Genomic DNA, 18,693 nt, shown 5'->3' with positions numbered 1-18,693 from the left:
CCTCTTCATAATATAAAATATTGTTTTTGAAAACCTTCCATAATAAAACATTATCCAAAATAATTAGGTATAAATCCAACTTTGTAATTTTATATATGAATAGAATTTAGGGACAATCTAGAATTTAAAGTTTAGGGTAGTGTTTTTTTCACTGGACACCATTACAAGTCAGTGCTCAAGTTTGACAATTTTAATAAAATAAACACTAAAGAATATGATGCAGATTCTAATATTACGAGCGTCTTATGTATGTGAGCAAATATGGTGGATAGCAGTGCTTAATTACGTAGTGAAATCGGTACATACTTTTGATTGGTTAATGTGCCCAGGTCTGAACAACCCATTTTTATCACAAAATACAAGTCTGTTACAACTTTCGGGGCGGAACCTTTTGTAGTGATCGCCGTATGTCATATATTTCCTTAGTTACACATTGACTGTACCGCCACGTTTGTCATAATGACAAGCACAGCTGCGAATAATTACGTGACAAGAAGGAATGCAGTCAGAAACTGAAGATCACAGATCCTTCAAGTTTAACGTGATTAGGCTTACCGTAAGCATTCTGTAGTATTCGGATACTGTCCCGTTTGTTTTGTACCCAGCCACGATTTTTAGAAAAGGAACCAAGGATATAAAAATGCATTAAACGTAAGTCATTGCATTCATTATAATTGATTGTTGCATAGAGAATCATCAAAATTGTCACTTCTACAGGTTATTACGTCAGGGATGGAATTAGGGAGAAAATCGTACATGGATATCCTATTCAGAAAACGTTTTTAATTATGTTAAATTGTTTAAAAAGCATGAAGAACTTTGGTACTATTATGGGCATACAAATGTGACTTTTTATGTATACATGCATACTTACGAGCTCAGGTTATGTCAGTGTAGGCTGCATTCAGTAATTTAAAAAACAAAATATTTATCTATCATGATTCGTAGTGGGATTACGGGTCTAGAGATATTTTTGTAAAATTAAAATCGCGTGGTTTCCAGAAAATAAATTAGCGTTACCTCACAAATATAAATATAAATAAATTAACTTTGTACCATGAACGTCTTTTTCGCACTCAAAAATATTAACAATCAAACATGATGATCGGTAAAGGTTAGGTTCAAATACGAATATCTGGACATTATTCTGCCTCCGTTTTGCCAGCTTTCGCGTTTATACTACGATATTGATCTAGCGGATGTTAACTTACCGAAAATTAAATAGTGAACTGACAGTCTGATTTTCGACTCCAACTCATTCTTTTGGATACAGATATTCAACTATATGATGTCTACACAGTATGCAGAAACAATGCAGAGTATTTAAGGCATTTATGGAAGCACGCATTAGTTTCGTAAAATGACCCCTCTTTAAGTTCTTAACATAAAAAAATTCTTAAGATATTCTCACATTTAAGTGTTTAGTAGTTTTATATATCAATAGTGTTGTTTGTTTGGAGCGTAAGTCCCATTTTAGTTTATGTGGCATGAAGTACCGATCTACTGCTTAGAAAAACGCACTGATAAATCATACTAATATCGAACAAGAAAACAATGAAAGAATGAAATTAGAGTCTCGTGAGTATGTGATTGTTTGTTTGATTGGAAGACAATTAAATGTGGTCTTATCGCGTGTGAGAACCCTTCATTTAACAACGACCGTTGGAACTAAAATAAGCTGTGTTGATGTCAGAAGAAATAGGGAAACATCAATCTGAATCCAGTCTCACAACCGTGTTCGACACTGGAAGTTTAGCTCAATTGGAAGGTGATGTTAGAGCCTATGCTTGTTATGATACAAATGAATGAACCATTTTGCCAAATTGCCAAAAAATATTATGGTGAGTTACATCAATTTTTTTAAAACATAAATTAATTGCGGAGTGGCAGAAATATAATGCGATTTGATTGGATTGAATGTTTACTTAATGCACTTAAATACATGAAACGTGTTTACTGCACATAAACACATGAAATATTATTGTGTGCAGGTTTTTACTTTGCTGCTAAAGAGCAATAATTCGAATATGTTCCGTAAACATGAAAAACCAAATGGTCTCGCACAACTAATAGAATTCAATCAATGTTATCGTGCGGGCACCCTCAAATAATAAAGAAAATATAAATTTAAAGTTAAATTTATACTTGAATGAGTTAAAAATCGGAAATAAAATAAAATTATGAATACGGAATGAACTGTCTCAGATTTCCATACCGCAAAATAAGGGGCTGGCAACGGCTTCAATATATTGCCATGGTGTCAGTGTACCAATTATTTTACCGGTTTCCATTGACCACAGTGTTAACAGTTGGTTGAGTTTATATACTTTCTACCCTACTCACGTATGTCGAAAGAAACAAAGTAAATGCGAAAGAAAGAAGTAAACATCAAAAGGAAATAATGGTATTTTAAACAATAAAATCAGTAGTTCAATACAACAAACAGGCGCAAGAGAACATGTAATGTAAAAGAAGCATATAAAACACAACAAAACAAGCAAATGCAAAATGATATAAACGGTATTTAAATGAAACAAACAAATACAAATCTGTTTAAGCTAACGTAACATGAAACAAATTAACAACAATAGTATATGGGGTAGTTTAGGGTCTATGGAAATTCTATTGGAAAAGGTCGTGGGGCTGTTTGGGGTCTATGGGAAATTTAACATGGGGCAAAACCTTGGGTTGTAAAGGGTCATTGGAAGTCCCGGTCAAAACGGTGTCCCGGCACTATGAGGTCTATGTGAATTTAACATGGGTGGGCATGTAAAGGGACAACGGGAATTTAACATGGGAATGGCACCTGGGGAATTGAACATGGATGACGTCATGGTGTTTATAGGGTCAGAACTATGTATAGTTTGAAATGCATTTATAGGGACAAAGGTTGATAGGGAAAAACATAGCCATATAGAAACAAACAAATAACACATTCAAACGAAGAAGATGGAAGCACACAGAAAAGAGGACAGAAATGTTCTAAAGAAAGACTCACAGACAGGATAGAGACTCGAAAAAGAAAAGTCTATTGTATGGGTACAAAACATTTATTCAAGTATATACATGGGCTCTCTGGCCCGCACTTTGGTCTAAGCACTTTCTATTAATACATAAACATTAACGAGTTATTTAGTTCTTGGTTCTAGTAAACTACTTTTTAAAATTAAAGTTCACGCCTTTCTAAAAATCACTTCATATACAACATATTTACATGAAATGTTCATTTATAAGAAAAAACTAAAACAAAACAAACAAGTAACAAACAATCAAATAGGACAAAATTCATGTCTCTCTCTATATCCATCAAACACGTTATTTAAAATTTGATCAGCTACTGATTTGTCCCAGCGTAGATGTTTCCCATCACGTACTCCCTGTGATTCCTAAATCTGCTGTTATGTCCATCGTGCTAGACACACTTATCGGTAAGCAGATTAAGTGCAGTCATCGTCTTCTTCCCATGGAGATAGGACGTATGAATGGTCACTTTTCCATCGGTGATGTCAAATTTTTCTCTCATCGTCTGCACGTCTTTAATAGCCTTCAAAATTTTGGAAGAATTTAATTCTGCAGGTGTGCTAAATCCGAGACACACAGTCACGTTTAAATGTGATACATAGATAGGCTCAAACGACCTCGATCTTTGACTTGGCGCTGATGTTTGAGTTCCTCTAACAGTGAGTCAAGTAGGTCCGTAATGAAACCTGCTACTTCCTCGGGTGGAACGTAAGACGCGAAGTCTTTCAATTTCACCGCGATTGTGTAAGTTGTCCTAAATTTTCTCGAAGTCGCTGTCTGAGTCATTTGGATGCTAAAATACTCCTTTAGGTTTTCTGAATCCTCTTCATTCTTGGACGTATTTTGCTGTGACGGTATGGTAGTGAAAGAGGTCAATGATGTTTGTTCCTCCTCTTTTTTCATCTGCGTAGAGTGATTCATCTTTCTCGACGCTTGTCCTCGCAATGAAGTGTCGTTCTTGGAAGAGGTCTCTTTTTATACTAGGTGATATCAGCATGTCCATCAGGTAAAGTCTTGTGGTCTGGAAGTTGTACTGGTTGCACGTAGTTTGTCTTGGCGTTAGTACATAAACAACTAAGATGAGGTACTGCATTGGTGATGTGATCGTGAGGCATAGAATCACACCCGAGTTTCTCGTTGGACTCGAGTATTACGCTCGATACTTGCTGATTGAAAGGATTCGTCTTTCTTGATTGAAGTTGGTAGTTACAATGAACTATCCGCCTTGGACGTTGTCCCTTTTCATATACTGACCAATATCGACGTGACCGTACGGTAAAATGAAGTGGTTGGGAAGCCAAACTCTCGTCTGGTACACGATTTGATAGACTTTTTCCCAGGGTCTACAGACGATTTGACGTGTGCGCAAACGCACAATCTTGTTCTGTTCACGGGCGGTCGCTTTAAAGTTTTCATCCTGTCCAGACTCCATAGCTTCGTTTAATACATCAAAGTTCACCAGTCGACTGTTGCGATAACTGAGAGTCAATCATTTTACTTTACACTCCATGTGTAGTTTTCCTTGTGGGTCCCGGTATTCGAAGCCGTAATCTTTAGGACCACCAGTAGCAAAACGTAAAATCTTTTCATCGGGTTGCTAGTCCGTCCAGGCGCCTAAACGGTCTCCTTCGATGTCAGGGTGACGCAGGCTATCGATGTAAATGCAACTGTCCGTGGCAAATTAAAGGACTGGATCTCCTAGTACTTCTAACGGTTCGTACAATTTTAAGCGAGCATGGGTTGTCACGTATGCCTCAATGATGACATACATTTCCAAATAAGTGGGTTTCTACAAAGTCCAGCTTTTCTTCGTATTGACTAAGATCAAGTCCTCACGAACGAAGTCCACGTGTTTCATGTATATGGTTTTGTCGAGAATCATCCGGAAGTAGAGGGAAGGTTCTGTGAAATACTCCATCTTTGGTAAACACGGTCGTTCTGCCATTTTACCTCACAAGCAATTTAACATCACTTTGGCAAACGATAGCCTTCCTTCGTTTTTTTCCACGAGGTATAACGTGACGCTTTCCTGCTCCCATTATTTCTCTATGAATTTCTTTTGGTCTTCGGGAGTGTGGCACTTAGAAGGATAGCCACTGACTGCTTGTTTCATTTTCAAAAAAGCATCCACGTTGACTGCGAAAATGCTTGTCTGAGTCTCGTCGCAATTGTGTTACTGTTCTGTCTTGAGAAGGTGGTACATTTCGTGCACTTCTAACAGTTCGTATCTCAGGTCCAGAGCTTTGAACAATTCCACGCTGACTCACGTTCCCGTGAAGGGCGTTCTTGCTGGGTGTGCTGACAAGTTCGGTCTTCGTGCACGTTTCGGCACAAGTACGACAAAAGGGAAACATCAGTTTTCCGTGGCAATCGTGAAGTAAAATGGGATGGTACAAGTCCGTGGGAGGCAAGACTTTGCACTCGATCAATCCTTCGTATTGTCGAATGTTGTTGCCAAGATCGATGTGTTCCGTCAGCAATTGCTGGTGCCATGCGAAAAATTGACGATATTTGCACACGTTTGGGTACAGCGAACACACGTCCAAATATTTTATTTCTTCTTTCTCTTCGTCGATTTGGTACAGCAAACAGGTGGTATTTGTCCGTCCTCTATACAAACTGTTCATCGGGTTCAGTGGGTTCACCAGCTTGTAACTTTCCACGATGGATTTAAACTCGGGATCGACTTTCAAATGGTGATCGTACTCGTGCTCCCGCATTTTCACCACTTGGTATCCTTGCTGTAATAACTTCAAGCGCCGCTGGCAAGTGGCTTTGTACAAGTCTTCCATGGTACGTTGTAAAAATGTATTTTTAATGTCACGTTGAGTGTAGCAGATGAGGCATCCGTGAAATAAGCATCCGTTAAACTTGTACACGACCTTGGGGTTTCTTAATTCCCAAACATCCACCGAATACGTTCCAATGGTCTTTATGCCCCTACGTTTCGGGCATGTTGAATCCATTTGTCTTCTTCGTCGCACAAGTAATGTAACTAGCGTAGGGCTTTGACCGAGTATTGGCGTTTGACAAAGTTCGTCGGTTGAGGGCTTATGACAGCCAGGGTGTTTTTGGGCATGACTCGTAGGTGGTACACTAAGGAACACGCTTTTGCAGTTGTGCGGGCTTCTTTCAAAGGATCGATCCATTCGTGTTCCATGAGCAGTTCTCAAAATTGTCCACGGCAACGCAGTAAAATGTCCACGTCGGAACGACACTACTGTAACATTTCTTCCGGAAAGTCGAAGGGGTTCGAGGCGTGATTCTGGTATCATGCATAGAAAGTTTCTCGTTGTTCAGTACGCATGTTGTCGGGGTTGTAGTAGTGAGCCTCAGGCAAACGGGGTAGAACGGACTGTTGATTTGCTTCGGTATTGAAAAAGTGTGGAAAATAGCCTTTGGCCATTTCTGTCATTCCAAATGTTATAGGCATTTGACTCCAAGGTATGCCCAAGTAACTCATCGAATCTTTAAACTGCACTCGTCCCACTTGCATGGAAATGATTTTGGCTCCGTTCAAAATGACTTTCGGACGTTCGGTACTTTGTTCCGGATAGTATTTGAGAAACAACTGTCCATCGTATCCCTATACTTTGTGAGCCATTACGTTGTCATGGCGATGAAATCTCCGTAATGTTCGATGTTTTCTTGGCTCCACGTATCATCGATGGGGTCTAATATCTATTGGGCAACATCGGCTAGCGTGTTCGAACCCCGAAAGATTCTTCACGTCGTCCAGGGATCTTGCTGCAGATAGGGCAATGACTAAAGATAGGCTCTTGGATGCACTTCTCGCACGCTCGATGAGCCACACAGAAATTAGAAATGTGAATGCCGGTCTCTTGCATGCATTCGAAATAAATAAAAGATGGAGTTCCCTTTCTTCTGGTCATTTTCCTCCTCTTGTTTGGAGCGGTATTTTGGAATGTAGCATTCATGTTCCATGTCCACGATTTGGCGGGAATGTGACATCGTTTCTTTCCTGAACACTCTTGTGCCTTGGGGCTATTGGTATGTATGCCTTGTCCACAAGTAGGGCACAATCTCAGCATTCGACAAACACTTTTCTGCGTGAAACTTGCGTCTTCAGATGTTGTTGGTAACAGGCAGGGCTGACAAAGGTTCGCTGACAAGTAGGGTAATGCACTCATTCTTGTCCTTCGTCAAGTTAGGGTTTAGAGGCCACACATCATGAGCATTTCGATCCATAATGCTTGTGTTGCTCTCGATTGTTATAGCCATAGTCACATTTCTCACAATAATAACTGTATCACAGGAAAGGGGTGATACTGGTGATGGCATCAAAATGTTCATCGTGATGATAGACGTGAATGTATTTTCCGTCCTTGAAATTCTTGCCTCGAAACAACAGAGGTCCGAACACTTCTTGAGGGTGCACTTTTAAGATGGAGCGTGAAGCCAGGATATCTTGCAATTTTGCATTTCATAAATGCAACAGTGTATGTCATTAGACAACCCCGCTCGCTGTGACAGGAGTTCTACTTCACTTCGTTGTTTGGATCGGTCCAATTGTCGAATGTTCTCCAAGGCTCTTATTCCATTTTGCCGTGTCGTTCGTGACAGCATAGGTTCGTCCCACCACGATGGCACGAGTTAAACACATCTGGTCTTGAGTGCTATTAATTTGAACGAGTCTCTTTTTGGTGCTGCGAAGTTCGTCCATCAATAAAAACCTTTTTGCGTCCTGTCCCTTGGGGAAGCGAACGTGTGTCATGAACAGTCTCACTTTTCCATCGATGATGTGAAACTTGTCGTTGAATCTTGTCGATGACTTTGGAAGGTGTCAATTCTGCTGGGCCCCTAAACTCGATCCAAACGGGGGACTTCAAACTGTAGTGATGAATGGAAATAGGTCTCAAACGATCGTCTTCTTTGACTTCATATTGCTGTTTCAGTGTGGTTAATAAAGAATCCCACACATCGGTGACTGCTTTCCCCACTGGTACGTCGGACTTGTTGAAATCTTTAAACTTCACCGTGTACGTGTAGACCGTGGTTCTAAATTTTCTTGAGGAGCGCTTTTCCGTCCCTCGAAAGTGGTGCTATTTTTCAGGGTTTAGTGGTGGTGGTGGATTTTAGTTCGGTCTTCTCGAATACATGGAAGCTGTTGGTTCATGTTCGCTCATGTCTTCGATTTAAGCGAACACTTTTTTTTCGCGTGTGAGGCGATGTCAGGTCGCTGCCGCTTACATGCTTCTTCTCTCTCTCATTGAAATCGTGCGATCGTTTCATCTCGATTGCTGATTTAGAAATGATTTAACCAAGTTCGTTTTCTCTGTATTCATCCCTCTCTACCTCTTGTTGTGACAATGGCTTGGTATATTTCGCAATGGCAAGTTAAAGTCCAACAGCTAGGAACCCTGGTTGACTTATGCGAACGACAATGGTGTGTCATAAACACCTCATGCATCTTGACGACCCTTCGATTCAAACCCTACTACGAAAGAAAAAAGTTGCAAGTAAAAACCACAGACAGTTGGTGTCATCAAGAGAACTAGAGACCTTACTGTGCGTTAGGACAAGTACTTACTCCAGAAAACGAGGCTATTCGACTACGATGTTTCATGCTCACTGTCGCTTTTACTTTGTCGTTGACCATGATGTCTACCAACCCTGATTTAACACATATTTTTCTTCATTTGAGATTTAAAAAAACAAACTAAACCCATTTTCAAAAGAACTACCCTTTTTACGACAGCAGCGATGATGTCTCCTCCTGCTCTTACCACTGTTGCTCCACCTACAACAGCGATCTATCCTCAGACCAGAGTATGAGACAGAGCAAGTAAGTTGTGAAGTTGAGCGGAGGTGTCTAAACAACAGCTGTCAAGCCCATATGTTCCAATTCTGTTTGTGATAATAACTTGCGATACTTCACATTTTCTAACATGGAAATGTTTATAAGCCGTACAAACGTTATGCGACTATAGCTTTTGACACTTGCGCAGACTCTTCACTTTATAATTGTCACGAGAAGAATATATATCCGATTTTCAGCTTTTCCAAAACACGCACACACTTGCAACGTGACCAGAATTTGTACTTCTTTATTTATGAATATCGCACAGACCTGTCTCAGCATATATAGCTGTTAAGAACTGTTGGAATATCCCCTCATTTATTCAGAAATATCAAAGCTTTTATGTGTATATTTCCTGTTCCACCCTTTATTAGTTCTTAAGTATATTCCCTAAAGACACAAACAACTTTGAACAAAATTAATTTTGAATTAGGGATTCTCTCTGTTTATACATTTTTTTCAAAATGTTGGTGCATGGCAGAGTACATCCAAACACCTTCTCAAATTAAGAGGCATTTCTACACATGTCATTGCCTTTGTTAAATTATGTTTTGTTGGTTAGTCATCGTTAATCTTTAATTCTAATTTTGTTGTATTTCTTTTTTTTATTTTTATAGAAGTTGTAAGATTGTTTATTGTTGTAACGGTACTTATGTTGTTTAGTCTGTTGCTGCGAAAGCAAATATCTATAGCAAAGTGCTTAAATTTGTTCAGATATTTTTATTGCAAGCTCTATAAAAGGTACCAAGTTTGTCTTGTAAGGGGATTCAAACTTTAAGTTAGGCGGACCTGAAGGGAACATACCTTTGCTACTACAGTTTGATCTATTTGTGTTCATTCTAATCATGCTTGCCTTTTATCTTTGTTTCAAAGATCATATTTCTGCTGATGTAAATGCATGCATCAATGGACAGACAGCATTGGGTTGTCATCTTTGAGATTCACTGTACTTGTTTATTTACTTCGTACGAACCCCAAATGCACTAGTTTGAAGAAGAAAAATAACTACCAATCAATACTATATCATTTCTCTCTACCTATGCGAATGTGTATTTGCCAAAATGTCCAAGTGAGAAAATAGTTTTTTGGTCAGTTTCAAAACGCGAACAATAATGGCACAGTTAAGTAGTTGATGTGGCAAGAAGAAATGTTACGGTACACAACATAGGCTTGTTAGTTCACACTCCAGTCAGTCTGTACTGCAATTGTAAAAATGCAAGAGCATTGGCAAAACAATGCGTCAGTCATTAGAAGCAATTTTATTGGCTACACCTATTTTCTACAACCTTAGCTTCGAATCTCCCTATGTCGCTTTTAGCACAATGACAAGATCAGACGTGTTTTTTCCTGCGCGTGACTACTACACTGCCTGCCTTGAATTTAGAACCAAACAATGCGTCATTGTAAGTGACTTCATTGGCTAACTGATATTTTCCACCACCGTAGCTTCAAATCGGTTTCAGTTGTTATTCCCACAGAGAGAAGATCAGATGGGGTTTTCTGTACCTGTCCAATAGTCACTTTGCAAACAATAAAACTAATGCACAAACAATCGTACCATAGGTGACTTGTGGAAATTTGTCTTACTGCGAAATACATAACGGTATGTCTGGATGTAAAATTCTGTGAGAACTTTACATGACATTTTTGACAGAATGATTTTTGTAGGCTATGTCTCCAACTCACTCTTGTGATATTTTACAATAACGGGTTTTTCCCCTAGGAGTAATTATTTCAACGATATGTTTGGTGTTGAAATTTCTTAAGGAAACTATACCATACAAACGTAACAGTCGTGATATTTTTAAAAGTAGAAATAACATTCTTTCTCTCCGTCCAAGTAATTTTGACTGAAATCTAATGGCATCTGTTCCCGTTTGAAGATACCTCTCCAAAATTGTGATCAGTAATCACCATAATTACGTGAACTGTTCCGTTCGTCATGTAATTGTTTCCCCCAAAACTTACACCCTAAAACTGAAGTACGATTTTATTCTTCTATCAGTAAATCGTTGGATGAAATAAAATCTTGAGTTGACTTGAGCTTGTGCAATTCAGGTATCTTAGCTTTATCCTACCTTTGCAATGCAATGTGTCAGGAAAAAAATTCTAACATTAGATCTACCTTTTTTCTCTCAGAAAGTCAACAAACACACGACCTTTTTTAAAAAAAAGAATGACGCGAGCGATATTGCACGGTATAACCCTACCTATGGTTAACTCTACATTCTAAAACCAAAACATGCGTTCAGAAAAAATGTAACAATGTTCGACCTATTTTCTCTCAGTTTGGACTTTCGCTAGAACAAGGCACGTTTTGGTGCTGCTGTTATTTGCCCGCCCTTAATTTGTGAAAACTTTGGAACACTGTTGGTAGCGTGTGCTGCTGCAAAACTACAAGACATCTTAAATTTGGTATCTACAACAAAATGTTAAGCAGTCAGTCGACAATAAATATTACACTATCTTTTAAAAAAAATAAAATTGATGAATGAAAGTAAATAATGAACATTTATCACATAGAATGTGTGGTTGTCTCAAATACCTTTGTCCTATAAAACCGCAAAAAAAAAATAGTAGACCGAACCAATGTAGTAACACTTGTGAGCGTGCTTACGCTTACACACATTTCTTTAGAGCGAAAGCACACACACAAGTGTTACTGCATTGGGTGACAGTAGAACGAGCGGTACCTTAGCCTGGAGTGTTTTGAGAGATGGGCAGACATTAACATTACTCGAGGGGCCCCGAGTGGCCGAGTGGTCTAAAGCGCTTTCCGTTACGGATCACTGCCATCTCACCTCTGTCTGCGCCGGTTCGAGTCTCAGATTCAGCCAATGTGGGTATGTGAGAAAGCTTGCCAGTAGCTTTTCGTGGGTCGGTGGTTCTTTCCGGTGTTTTCCCGGGTTCTTCCTCCACCATTAATACTGGCCGCCATGCATAACCTATCGTGTGCTGAAAAATGGCGTTAAACCCTACAACAACAACAACAACAACATTGCTCGAAGAAAGAAAGAAAGCATGGTTAAAAAAAACTAAAACGTAGGACACCATATTTCGGTTTGTTATTTTTTACGGTATTATAGGACACAGGTAATTAAGACAACCACACATTCTGTGTTTGTCCAAGCAGTTTGTACAAGAACATGTATGTTCATCACATCTGTTTATTATTTTTTTTTAATTTCAGAATTTTACAAAGATCGAATATCTCAAGAAAATGTGGAACATGTGTACAGATGTCTGGAACGTTTGCTTATTAGGGGGTTGCTTAAAAAAGTTTAGAATGTGACGAACATGATTTGCTGAGGGGCGGCTTCTCAAATGGTAACTGGATGTTTTTGAAGTAGCCATATGGATATCAAGTTTAACATAATTATTTCTTGTAAGTAGATATCAAAAAAAAAAAAAAAAAAAAAAAAAATAAGAGAAGAAAAAGAGAAACTTAAAGAGAGGCTGATCTACAAGTGTCAAGCGTAATGATTTGAGGTGAAAAACATTAGAGGTTTACAACAGTGATCAGTGTCATTTTTATAGATTTATATATCACCAAAAGCTGATATTTGTATTTATTAATGATGTCGCAGTATTTGTGCAGAGTGTTTATTAACTTGTCAACTGCACCGAAAAATAATCGAAATCATATCGTTTTAGACAGATTTAAGCATTTCGATAATGGCATCATAGTTCTGGAAAAGAAGCACGGAACAATTAAAATCTTTCCAAGAGAAACCAAACACTTCATTGAAATTCTAAGCAAAACCAAAGCGTGTGGTTCAGATTTTAATGAAACTTTGTTGCACGCTGTCCAAATGAAAACTATCTTTGTATTTAATAAGGGTGAAGTGAGACTTCTTGAGGAAAATATATTTACTACTTTCGAAAAATATATCGAAATGGAGTTTAACTCATGTGTCGAACTTGAATATGACTCAATACGAGGAAGATTACGAGTTCCACTTCATCAAACGCTTATCAAAAATGAAAGGAAAAAAGTGTATGGTATTCTTTACCCCAGATCATTAGAAAAAGATTCGGTAACAATTCCTTTAGAGCCATATTTACGGACAAATTTAATGACAGGAAACAATGAATATACGAATGAAACACACATGACAGGCGGAAACGAAGATAGGAATGGGATGCATTCTCTTCAGTACTGTGTTGCAAATGTAGTTCAACCGGACGGTGGAAGCCTATCTAGTGTACATGTACATTCAGATAGTGGGGATTCCAGACAATCTAATATCAGACAACCAGTTTACAATTCTCGACGAAATTCTGTTAGAAACTCACAATCAGAAAATTCATTGGATCATCCACGACAAACCTATTCATCAACCTCTCATTATTCTGTAGCAATTAGTTTACCATCCAACGATGGCTCCGACATAGAGTTAGCCCAACAGCCTCGACACCCCGGTTTTGCAGATTACAACAGCCGTAAAGCATCATTTGCTACTTGGCAGCAGTTTGCGCTTTTCAGTACCGATGGATTGTCTCGGTCTGGTTTATATTATATAGGTAAATTGATGAAGATGTCAGTTATTATATTATCGTCGTTTTAGATCTATCGGAATGGAGCAAGGACGGTGTGCTTGATGGTTTTATCACCGTCTGATCGTTTAACGCCAATATTTTCATCATCCACTTCCTGAGTAGTCATTCCAAATGCACGTATGTCCTTGCAAATATTTTAAAACGGCACACAAAAGATGACTTTCACCTTATCGTCGACGCCTTGATTGTCTGAAATACAACTATATCAAGGACACAGACAACATTGGTGCAAGACCTCAATAATGTGACAGTAGATTGAGGCCTGTGTGAAGCCTGTGCTCTCCAGGGATCAAAACAACAGGCTGGATTGGTCAGTGACCCAGAAAACTCGTTGTCAGATCTTTCACAACAGGCTGCAATTGAAATAGATACAAAATGTTTAGGGGTCACAATTTCACTGCACTTATATTGCTTGTCTTGTTGAGATTAATCATATAAATTTTTTTATAAAAATGTGAAGGGTCTTGTGTCATTCGAAGACAGTATCTGTAAGTTGCTTTAAAACAGAAGTTTCACAAAGATGTATCATGTTGCTTGTCCAAAACTATCACAAAGCTTTTGGAGAAACACATTGGCAGCATTGAAATTTTTCAAAAATATTTTTGCTAATTTCGACATGGCTTTTCTACCATCATTCAGTCATTCCAACATACTAATGCTGCAACTGTTATGTTATATATAGCTGCTGTACTCACAATCGGGTTAACGTTGTCATTGTTGTTTCTCATGAGCAGTATTCAAGTTAAATATAGAACCCTTGTTAACTAACACTAACAATATATTATTAACTGAAAACTACAATAAATCATTTGCTATTTGTGGATAACTATCGATCTGACCTAGAATGAAACATTTGAAATATGATACCACAACTTTGACGGCGATTCTGTTTTCTTTGCATATATTTATTTTGACTATGTTTCTCTTTAATATGTTAATAATACTGAGTGTTTCTTTCTTTCCAAATAAGATGTAAAACATTAAAAATGTAGTCCTTTCCAAAAGAGATATATTAAAATAATAACATGAATGTGCTTTTTGCAGCAAAAACCATTTTGGCACAAAACTCAACTGAGACCTTCCTGTCTAGGTTGGTTCATTTTCTGGAAACCTAGTGGTTGTGTGATGTAAATAGCATCATATACCTATACTGATGTCATGGTTTTGATAAGAAAACTAACTTTAACGAAATGGTGAGCATACACTGTGTTCAGATGATTATCCTGAGTTTCGATTGGGTCTATTATATTGTATTATCTATAGACACGATATTACGTCGGGCACAAGACGTCGTAACGGCAAAATTAAATTCTGGTGGAAAACATTTATTACTAAACGTTAAAAGAATGCTCTCTTTAAATACTTACATATATTTAGATGCGTAAAATGTAATAGGATTTGAGTGGGGAAAAGGTAATAAATACGGCCGGGTTTTAAACCACCACATCTTGTTGTGGACGGCAGGTATATGAGAAGCAAACTTTATAACCAGTCAGACACAGGCATCAGTGTTATATATTAATGCAATATAATTATTAAATGATATGCGCGAGTTGGATACCAAAGATATTGTGGTAGGGTAACGAAAATGGTATTGGTGGACCAATCGCGGGCTCTTTTTGGAGACTAAGTTTTTCCGCCAATACCATTTGAGGCCCCAACCATATGATATCACTGGATATTACACCAGAGAATATTGTATAATTTATTCTATAACCGTGGCATTCTTTCTGATTTTTAGATTATCGACTATTTAATTTTTTTTACCCAGGCCAAACATGTGGTCCTTCTTCTCAACCCATCCTTTCTTAAATGACGCATGATCTATCAAACTAAACGTAGCCTATTATTTTCGGCTGCTCACGTGATCTTTCTGGTATCTTTTATACGTCGCCCATTTTCGTCATTTGCAAGTGTACGTTGGACTGGGATGTGGTGGTGACAACATTATTTTACGTCATTTTATCACTGTTTTGGACCATGAAGGAGCATTTATGGGCAGATGGACTTGTAAATGTGACTAAATATTGATAACGTTTCCCTGCAGTAGAAAAACTCATCACACTATCTGCTGATGGAAAGCTGACATGAAAGTGCACAATTTGTCTAACATTCTAACCTAATTTTACTTGGAAATATTACATTGCTGTTTTACAACATATTCATAAAGTATTAGAATGAGTTTTGATGAATTTATATAAGCAACAAATTGCCAGAATATATCAAAATGAATATACGACGAAAATAGTGTGGAGTATTTCTGGATTCATTCGTGGAACAATAATTACGAAGCTGAGCTGCATTTTAAAATTGTTTTCTCGTGTCGAGTAATTTTTGTCATTTCGCAATTCGATGTTTCTATTAATTTTTCATCTACAGACTGACACAGGCAAAGCTATATATTTTCACTATTTTCATTTTATTCTCCGCTTCGACATTCGAAAATATATTTACGTACTCTCAGTCTGACTGTTCCTCATTGCAATTTACAAGTTTCCTCACAGTAATTCCTTTTCTTCCCTTCTCGCATTGTAAAAATTGTTTTCTTTCTTTGTTCATATGTATATATACAGGTATTTTTAATATATACATTTCATATTGTAACCTGCAAGTGTGCGTGCATAATAAACGAATATTTACAGTTTTGGCCATGAACATTCTCCCTTGCTGTTCGTACTCAGAGATTTATATCGGTGTTTGATAAAACATGTCGATCCCAGACGCTTGCTTATGCAAAGAAGATAAAAACAACGATTCTCTGTATTGCCTTTAATCTCGCTTGAGTCGTCTTCAGGCACTTCACCACTGGCCTATTTTTTGCATTAATTGCCTCAGGATTATCTTGCTTTTCTCCCTTCCCGGTAATCTTTTTGCTTTGAGGACGATACGCATCAGAATAACGAATCAGCTCACCTACGGATATTATATATATATTGGTACTACGTGACCTATCATGCTACCCGAAGAGTCTATTGATAACTGGACCATCCCAAGGACAACCGCCGTCAATTCTTGTCATTAACACTCTTATAAAGCAAATAATGACACAGATATTGGGTCAGTTAAAATAGTTAAAATGAACCTGAGTAATACAACTGATAAGAGTCCGCTTTTAGCTTTACCTTTCTTCTCTGCTATCTCGTTGTTATTGCTTATGTCACCAAGCAAGGCTAGTATAATAAATAATAGCTGAAAAACTTTCTATTATATACCCTTAAATGAAACATGACCTTAAGTTTTGGTATGTAGTAAATCATTTTCTATATTCTTCTTAGGACTTTGGAAACTTTTTATTCCTCACATTTTCACGGAATTCTTATAAAATACATTGCCTTTGAATAAAAAGGTGTTAACATTGAGTTCAACAGGTTTAGCATGCCAGCCGTTATAAAGACGCATGATCCTAAAATGATCATTTGTTTTAAGGAATTTGAAGATGTTGACTGTGCTATCGTTATACATTGGTCAAAATGATGTTAAAGAATATGTATCGAATAGCTCCAGGAAACAAGGTGAATTCAGTGATTAACGTCACTCCTTCCCCGAACAAGTTAAACTAGAGCCACAAACATAAAAAAATAAAAGCCACTTTTGTCTAAAGAAATGCTTGACCAATATAGATACTTTTTGATTGAATTCATTTTTTGGCAAGTAATTGTTTTGTTTACATAATATACAACGTTTTATCATTGGACTTTAAGGAGAGGGTACCATTGTTAGATGCTTCTTTTGCGGCACGGAGTTTGCTAATCTTTCACCAAATGATGATCCGTTGCTTGAACACGTCCGGAAGTCACCTTCCTGCGGATATCTGAAGCTTCATCTTGGACCTAGAAGGATTGCAGATTATCAGGTACAATCGTAAATTATATATATATTTGTCTGCATTTAGTATTGATACAACTCATTATCTTTTAAGAAATAGTGATTCCTATGTTGTATATCTAGTACATACATTAGTATTGCTGCATAGCAGGAGTGCTATAATGTTTAAGTGAGATTTCAAACTTAAGGACTCTCGTCCATACGGAAGGTCTTTGCTTCCCAAAATGTGTACAAATCCTGATGGAACTCGTCATTTTTATCCCACTGGTGTGTAATACGGAGGTGGATGGGTGAGTGTGGTAGGATATATATATATATATATATATATATATATATATATATATATATATATATATATATATATATATATATATATTGCGACAAATTTCGAATAGTGAAAGAAAAATATGAATCACTGATCTAAGATGTGAATCATGTTATTTTACATAAAGATACACAAAGCGATATATATATATATCGCTTTGTCCGCTGTAATTCGCATATCGGTCTGTCCGTAAACGTTTTCTTTTCCTGATCATAACTTTCACCAGTTTCAAGTTTATCTTTTTGTAATATAACATGATTTACGTCTTAGATCAGTGGTTGAGAAGTTTCTTTCACTATTCAAAATTGTGTAGCAATAAATGTTTAATGTTTGTGTCCGTATTTCTTTCCATTCAGCCAGCCAGTATCCATACTTATGTTTCTGAAGCATAACCATCAAATAATTCAAGGCGATTGTACGAAACTTGGTAAACATATTGGACTTAGTTGAACGATTTTCGTTACCATGTTTGATTTGCAGCTGGATGCAGTGTATGATGACGCAAATGTCTGAGCACAACTGGTATTACACATTTCAAACTGGTTGCTATCAAAGGTTGTGCCTGCTATAGTCATCATCTGAAAGTTGTGAATCTTTGTACACGTTATATTCATCAGCTGAATTCGTACATGTCCGCAAATTACTACTCTCTGTGTTGTTTTAATTGTCCATGCCTCTTTTGTCTTGTAGCTGAAGTAAGTGTACGGCTGTATCTTGGACACACAACTATTCACGCATCATTATAATGGTTAACCTCGGACGAAGAACATTTCCACAAATCTCCGTGATCTGGAGATGTTTTGACTCTTGCTATTTGTAGTATATGAGAGATTCGGACTTCTCACAGCTTTCAATTGATAGTCATGTAACTTTATAACTATTAAGGTTATCATTTGACGAGAGACTTTTAGACAAATCACTGGGCTCTTGTAATTTTTATTGAAGTTATTGCCTTTTCGTCCATTAGCCGAATGCAGTACAAGATCGAATCTTGTGAACGTAACTTCTCTGGGAGGGAACATGTAAAACGTGGTACATATTATAGTTATTACCTGATATGCTCTTGCAATGAATGTAAGATTTATTGCCATTTTTGATTTAAAACTGGATACAGTGTATGACAATATTTTGTGATTGAAAC

The 18,693-nt window shown here is 37.5% G+C and overlaps 1 protein-coding gene across 4 annotated transcripts in view; it reads left to right on the top strand.

Annotated features, from left to right (window-relative positions):
- The first annotated feature begins 376 nt into the window (after positions 1 to 376).
- Positions 377 to 18,693, top strand: part of LOC149786512 (baculoviral IAP repeat-containing protein 7-like) — a 29,773-nt gene continuing 11,456 nt past the window's right edge. For 2 of the 4 annotated variants that reach the window (XR_016424939.1, XM_089977002.1), the window contains exons 1-3: positions 379 to 651; positions 12,033 to 13,366; positions 17,104 to 17,255. Coding sequence is in view for 3 of the 4 variants with exons in the window: in XM_089977002.1 (XP_089833128.1) it covers positions 12,418 to 13,366; positions 17,104 to 17,255 (1,101 nt within the window). In the remaining variant the exon portion in view is untranslated. Of the gene's footprint in view, positions 652 to 12,032; positions 13,367 to 17,103; positions 17,256 to 18,693 lie in introns of all 4 variants that reach the window. The other 2 variants (XM_089977004.1, XM_089977003.1) reach the window with 2 other exon arrangements.

Source organism: Sinohyriopsis cumingii, chromosome 12, assembly GCF_028554795.1.
Source record: "Sinohyriopsis cumingii isolate HCF-2022 chromosome 12, ASM2855479v2, whole genome shotgun sequence".
Taxonomy (NCBI): domain Eukaryota; kingdom Metazoa; phylum Mollusca; class Bivalvia; order Unionida; family Unionidae; genus Sinohyriopsis; species Sinohyriopsis cumingii.
Note: the sequence above shows the minus strand (reverse complement) of the source record. Positions and strands in the feature narration are given on the sequence as shown.